Here is a 7,543-nt window from a genome sequence, read left to right on the forward strand (position 1 = left end):
TGGCGTGTAACAATATTATTATAGTTAATGAATGCGAGGAACAGAAACAGAAACAGTTGACAGAGAGGAGACGCTTGAAGGGCTGGGGTGGCCTTGCTTCCTAGGTTTCTTCCTCTGCTGCAGATTGATGGAATGGTTGTCCCCAGATTACATCTGATGGAGGAGCCTTCCTTCTCATGGAAAGCCATCTAACAGCTACTGTGCAACACAATGCCACACACCTGTTTCAAAATAAAAAAAGAGAGTTGCAAATGACCTGTGAATCTGCTGGCCCCCCGAAGTTCCCAGGGTGCTGCCATGAGTGCCTGCCAGGCTAGTTGCTCGCCTCTCCCCCAAATTACCATTGTTGTTGTTGTTTAGTCGTTTAGTGGTGTCCGACTCGTTGTGACCCCCTGGACCAGAGCACGCCAGGCACTTCTGTCTTCCACTGCCTCCCGCAGTTTGGTCAAACTCATGCTGGTAGCTTCGAGAACACTGTCCAACCATCTCGTTCTCTGTCGCCCCCTTCTCCTTGTGCCCTCCATCTTTCCCAACATCAGGGTCTTCTCCAGGGAGTCTTCTCTTCTCGTGAGGTGGCCAAAGTCTTGGAGCCTCAGATTCATGATCTGTCCTTCCAGTGAGCACTCAGGGCTGATTTCCTTCAGAATGGAGAGGTTGGATCTTCTTGCAGTCCATGGGACTCTCAAGAGTCTCCTCCAGCACCAGAATTCAAAAGCATCCATTCTTCGGCGATCAGCCTTCTTTATGGTCCAGCTCTCACTTCCAGACATCACTACTAGGAAAACCATAGCTTTTACTATACGGACCTTTGTTGACAAGGTGATGTCTCTGCTTTTTTGGATGCTGTCTAGGTTTGTCATTGCTTTTCTCCCCAGAAGCAGGCGTCTTTTAATTTCGTGGCTGCTGTCACCATCTGCAGTGATCATGGAGCCCAAGAAAGTAAAATCTCTCACTGCCTCCATTTCTTCCCCTTCTATTTGCCAGGAGGTGATGGGACCAGTGGCCATGATCTTCGTTTTTTTGATGTTGAGCTTCAGACCATATTTTGCGCTCTCCTCTTTCACCCTCATTAAAAGGTTCTTTAATTCCTCCTCACTTTCTGCCATCAAGGTTGTGTCCTCTGCATATCTGAGGTTGCTGATATTCATTTTTATTTTTAAAAGACCATATTAAAACGGCTCCTGCCCACAGCCCCTTGCTAGGCCTTCCCTGCACCCGCCCACACCCATTCTAACCGGGCAGCGCTAGGCCTTGGGATTGGCTGGAAGGGAGAAGGGCCAGTGGCGGCTGAGCTGTGCCCAGGTTTGTGTAGCTGTCTGCTGGAGGGGGAAGGTAGGAAAGTGGGGGGATGCGGCCTGGTGGGGTCGGATGAAGGGAGAGAGGAAAAGGGCCAGGGCCTTGGGGAAAGAGAGAGGGCCATCGAAAGAAGGATGAGGAGAAAGGAAAGGGACTGTGTGTGTTGGTTGTCCAGTTGCGCATTGTGAAGTAGGGGAAAATAGGACGGGTTACTAATTTGCATCTCCCGTGCTGGGGCGATTAATTGAGCAATTAATTACATTTTCCCCGAAGATCCCAGGCCGGTGGGCAGCAGAAAAGTACAAAAAGAGAAGACAAAATAAACCATAAAAAGAAACCAAAGGCAGCTTGGTCAGTTAGCCCAAGGCCTGGTTGGAGAGAAGCTGAAATATATGTTTGTGAAGGCGCCAGGCGAGCCTCCCTGGGGAGAGCAGCCCACAAATGGAGCCACCACAGAAAAGGCCTGGTTTGGTGTGGCTGGCCTCTGGGCCTCGGGCGATGGAGGCCTGGCTAAACGTGAGGGGACATAAAATATAAGACGCTGCTGAGGCTTCCCTCTCCTCTCCTCTGTGGTACTGGTAAACCAGGCCCTGTGATATTGGGGTGGTATATCAATTTTAATTTTAATAATAATAATAATAATAATAATAATAATATGGTATGCTGAGGTGGGAAAGCACACCCCACAGGGATAAGGTCTGGTTGCTCCTGACCAGGCCCAGCTGCGCCCAAGAATGTATTTCCTCTATAAAAAGCAGTGTAAAACGCTTTGAGGTGTTTTTTTTGCTTTTTTGAATCAAGCGGTGTATAATTTTTTATGGAAATTAAATTATTATTATAGGAAATAAGCAGCTATCTTCTTTTTGAAAGACATCTGAAGGCAGCCCTGTTTAGGGAAGTTTTTACTATTTAATGCTGCATTGTTTTTAACACTTGATTGGGAGTGGCTGGGGCAACTCAGCCAGATGGGCAGGGTATAAATAATATATTATTATTATTATTATTATTATTATTATTATTATTATTATTATTGGAAATAAAATACATATCAAGGGTGGGGGGGCGCTTAGAGACAATGACAATAGAGACTTTAAAAAGACTGGGAACCGTTCATGCTGTATTTATCAAAACGTCGTAAAGAACTGGACTCATTAATAGGGTTTGAGTAAACACTTGCAATTAAGAAAACAAAGGTAAAAGTTAAGAAATAACAACTTGGAAATTAAGCAGAAGTAGCAAATATTCAAAGAACCGGAAGGGGAAGTTGAGAGAAGTCATAAATGGGAGGGGGGGATATTTGGATTCTTTAATTATTTTTCTTTTATATGATAAATGTGTGGAATATTAAATTGTAAAGCTAATATACCTCCATCTCCCCTGGCTAGTCTTTCAATAATAATAATTATCATTATCTGAATTTATATCATTGTCATCGAGTGTACTTGTATGCCACTTTCCCACAGAACCGTGCTCAAAGTGGAGTACAACATGCCAGATGAACAGCATTGAAATATAACAATTCAAAAATAATAGGATGAACCCTTAAAAATACTGTACCAATTCGGAAGTGTAATTATGGGATGGGATGAAGGGCCGGAGTGGAGAAAGGGGCTTAGGGAGAGAACGGTTGGTAGTTTTAGCAGATGCAATACTGACTGTGCAAAAGACAACGGAAATTGGCTGTTGGGAAGCACTTTTTAGAGTGTTCAAAGCACTCCACAATTTTCCCAGTCCTTAAAAAAAAATCCTGGAGGGCAAGTATATTTATCCCTGTATTATAGATGCAGGAGATGAAGTGGAAAGTGGCACATCCAAAGTCCCATAGCGAGATCACAGCTGAAGTTCAAGCCATGGACTCCTTGAATGATCGCTCAGTTTCTGAAACCTAACATATTTTTGCTCTATAAGACTCACTTTTCCCCTCCTAAAAAGTAAGGGAAATGTGTGTGCGTCTTATGGAGCGAATGCAGGCTGCGCAGCTATCCCAGAAGCCAGAACAGCAAGAGGGATCGCTGCTTTCGCTGCACAGCGATCCCTCTTGCTGTTCTGGCTTCTAAGATTCAGAATATTTTTTTTCTTGTTTTCCTCCTCCAAAAAACAGGTGCGTCTTGTGGTCTGGTGCATCTTATAGAGCGAAAAATACGGTATGCTCTCTAACTGTGATACAAGACACAGCTGTATTTATTATTTCATTTCAAATATTCATATCTTGCCCTTTCACAATACTAAACAAAATCAATCCTATGGTTTTAAAGATGGGATCATTCAGGTTTTTTGTAGAGTATTGCGAATGCGTTATGTAATATGGTTCCCTCTCTGGTCATCTTCCCTCGGAAGTGTTTCCAAAAGGAAAGTTTTCTCTAGAACCCGCTGTTCTTGCAGAGATCCCTTATTTGTACATTAGAGCTTTTATGAGGAACCTTTTGAATCTACCATGAAACTTTCAGCTTTTCAGCTTTTGTTTTGGATGGCCATAATTCCCTGGCCCCAATCCAACAATGGCTCTCTGCCACCTCTCTGCCTATTTTTGGCAAGATTTCACTTCCACAAGCATAGTATAAAACAAAAACAGTTTGATATCTGGAGTTTCTGAAGTTAAGCATTTAAATTATTGTCAGCATCATCTTCTTCAAAGTGATTTAGCATCCATCTTTTTCAGCCCTGATAGATGAATTTATTGTTTAAGCTAGGGTACCTAATTGGTATTGTAGCCAAAATTTCAAGTATGCACTTAAAATATATTCTCTTTGGCACTTGGGGACTACTTACTAGGGATGCTTGTTTGTTTGCTTGTGACTAATATACTTATTTGATTTTATTCTACATTTACTGTGGTAATTGAGGTTTTCTTTTCCCATGTGCCCACTATTGCACAGCTGTCAAGAGGTATAATTTTGCAATCTGAAGTGTTAGAAGTGTTTCGATCTTTACTTTGACACATAAGAAGTGCTCTGATTTTCAGAAGTATTGAATTAATCATTTAAGTTCATTTTCTCTAAACATACTTGCAGCTTTGCCCCCCCCCCCGTATTCAATATTTTATATCCATTTATCCAAAATTCATTGGGGTGTTTTGCAGTCTTTTGGGGGACAAGGGTGAAAATTACAATTTTCTGATTTTGGTCCAGTTGTATAAAGTGTTTACTCAGTCACAACAACAATGGGAAGGATCCTGCAGGTTCGTTGTACACATTACTGTACTCTGGCTTCTGCAGGGGGGTGGAACTACTGGGCCCAATCCATAGACCAGCTCCATTGAGTTCCTCCTCACCCTCAACTCTTTTGATGTGCAATGTTCATCATAAGAAATTGTCACTTTTAAGAACAAAAGATGAGCTCATCTGGTCTAGTCTGAGACCCCTGGGTATAGAGTGGCATATAAATAATAATAATAATAATAATAATAATAATAATAATAATAATAATAATAATGGCACCCTGTTATCAACCACGGTGAGAACTGGTGCCTGAGTTTGCTTGTTTTCCTACTCCCTGTTGAAGCCTGTGGGCTGGGACTGTCTACTTACTGTTCTTACTGGCCTTAACCTACAATAATGCTCTGGGACACTTTGCCTGAAGATCAGGGTAGAAATGCTTAAAATATACAAAACATGCTCTTCTATACAGTTATTAAAAGAGTGTAAGAACATTCTGTGTGCTTTAAACTTCGGTTTCACAAAGTTGTACTGCCACTCATCGCTTCCTTCTTCCCTGTTAGATGGCCAAATGTGAACCCTGTGAAAGAAATTACGACAACATGGTAAAAATGCTTGAGGATCTGAACAGGGATTTAGAGAAGCTCCTGGAAGACATGGAAAAACTATCAGGTGTGGTGCTATTCCTGCAGAGGATTTATGTGTTGCTAATTATATCCCCCTGAGCCACCAAGGGAGAAATTAGTGTGCAGATTACAATGCTCATCCAGGATCCATTAAATCTGATGTGAGGGTCTGATGCTCATCCACATCTGAGTATAACTAATCAATACATGCAATTAAGAGCTGAATAAGTTCTGTAGTGTCAGGACGGTAAAGGTACCCCTGCCCGTACGGGCCAGTCTTGCCAGACTCTAGGGTTGTGCGCCCATCTCACTCTATAGGCCGGGAGCCAGCGCTGTCCGCAGACACTTCCGGGTCACGTGGCCAGCGTGATGAAGCTACTCTGGCGAGCCAGAGCCGCACACGGAAACGCCGTTTACCTCCCCACTAGTAAGCGGTCCCTATTTATCTACTTGCACCCGGGGGTGTTTTCTAACTGCTAGGTTGGCAAGCGCTGGACAGGACAGGACAGGAACATGCTAAACTGCTTGTGCATATGTCCATAGAAACTGTAGATTACTTATACAGTTGCTACTGTATAAGTACTATTCATTAGAAAAACTGCTAATTTAAGCACCTTTAAGTATGCTCTCTATTTCTTTCCACAAAGCATTGATTTTTCAGGTCTCATGGAACAGACAATAACAAAACCCCAACGTAACAATTATCCCTTTCAAGATGCTACCATTCTTTTGAATGCTGAGTTCCTAATTATAAGAATAACCAATGGACAGAATTTCTTGTTTTTACAGTATCCTGTCAAATATGACAAGAAAGATTTTCCTGGTAGAATATAATGAATTAGAGCTAAATTGCACTTTGATTTTTGTGAACATAGATTTGAGCCTGCAGGGAGAACAGCAGTGTGAGGGTGGGTTTCAAACATGAAATGGGTGGGGAGAGGATTTAAATCTTACCCACCACTTCTCTTCTCTCAGGTTACTTTCTAAAGATGTTTTCCAGTTCAAGGACAGGTTGTCAAACTACTATAGACTTCAAATGGATTCTTTTTTTTAAAAAAAAAAAAACCTGGAATCTTTGCAGAGAGGATTGCAATGGCACAAAGAAAGTCAAATACTGATCGAGCCTCTTGGATAATTAAACAATGCCTCAGAACTTAATCTAGGTTTTGATGTGAGACAATATTTGCAGGAGTTCTATTACAGATTCATTCAAACATTTCCACTAATTAGTACATACTTCTTAAAAAAACCTATTCTCAGTCAGATTGGATAAAAACGGCAAGCTAGCTGTCATAAATAGCATTAGATTGTTCTGCCACCATGGTCTAGTTAACTTGAAAAATAACATTTAAATTGCTGAATGTGCCCAATAACAGCGATTCTCAAACTTGGCTGAGATTTGCTGCACTGGTGGGTAGGGGTGATGAAAAGTGTGTCTTGTGGGGGGTTAAGATGCAAATAGAGCCAACCTCCCGCCATCTGGGAGGATCTTCATAAATCTATATTTTTTTGTGGGCAGGGGGAAGGACAGCTGCTCCACTTTTGCTATCATTGCAATCTGATTTTGGAAACCTTGCTGATTTGTTTTAATAATTCCCTGTGCACATTTTTTGGGGGGAGATATTCTATTGCTTTTCTAATGCAAGTGTTGGATGAGTGGCCCCACCCCACAGATCTGTACACCCAGAAGCAGGATGTCACTCTTCCCTGAGGGTCAATGATGTTGTGGAAAGCTGTCAATGAGTAAACTAGTTAGTTATTGCAGTGAGTGCAGCACTGGTTTGAAACTTAAAAGTGTATTTGAAGAGGCATTTAGTCTCAGAGCTGGCAACTCTTCCGTTTTGTTATCAGTTTCATCTTTTCCTTCTCATCCATGCCACTGCAACAAATCTCATCAAATTAGTGACTCTGCATTTTGCACTCTGTCCCAGTGCAGGCTACATGGATGGCTTATGATATGGTGGTGATGCGTGCTAACCCAGACTTGGCCAACTCTATGAGGCGACTGGAAGATGCTTTTCTCACCTGTAAGGAAGAAATGGAGAAGAACTGGCAAGAAATGTTGAAGGAAACTAAGGGTGCTGAACAAAAGCAAGAATGAATGGCTTCTAAACTCCCGGTGGAAATACAAGCCTTGGAAGAGTTGATCTTGACCAATCACTTGGTTCAGCGGTTATTTTAAAATTCATTTTAAAGATATATGTCTGGTGTGTTTCTATATCAAATTTTCCATATGAGTGAAAACGTATTGGTGCTTTCATTTGTCCATTCACATATACGGTATTTCCACCACTGTATCAACCACTGAAAGTATGGTCTACTCTCAGTTTGGTTTGTTATATTGTCCTATAAAATTAATGCCCCCGGGAGTGAGAGAGAAGAGAAGCTGCAACAGCTTGGGGGAGGGAGATTGATGGCTTGATCTTATACATATTTACACAAAAGCAAGACCTCTGAGTTCACAGA

At 42.0% G+C, this 7,543-nt stretch overlaps 1 protein-coding gene across 13 annotated transcripts in view; it reads left to right on the forward strand.

Moving 5' to 3' along the window:
• The window catches only part of LOC144325956 (synaptonemal complex central element protein 3-like), a 258,614-nt gene extending 251,338 nt beyond the window's left edge, over positions 1 to 7,276 (forward strand). For 4 of the 13 annotated variants that reach the window (XM_077921193.1, XM_077921194.1, XM_077921197.1 and 1 more), the window contains 2 exons: positions 5,015 to 5,123; positions 7,009 to 7,276. In XM_077921193.1, the coding sequence (XP_077777319.1) occupies positions 5,015 to 5,123; positions 7,009 to 7,178 (279 nt within the window). In that variant the 3' untranslated portion in view covers positions 7,179 to 7,276. The other 9 variants (XM_077921203.1, XM_077921202.1, XM_077921200.1 and 6 more) reach the window with 9 other exon arrangements.
• The last annotated feature ends 267 nt before the right edge of the window (positions 7,277 to 7,543 follow it).

This window comes from Podarcis muralis, chromosome 17, assembly GCF_964188315.1.
Source record: "Podarcis muralis chromosome 17, rPodMur119.hap1.1, whole genome shotgun sequence".
Lineage (NCBI taxonomy): Eukaryota > Metazoa > Chordata > Lepidosauria > Squamata > Lacertidae > Podarcis > Podarcis muralis.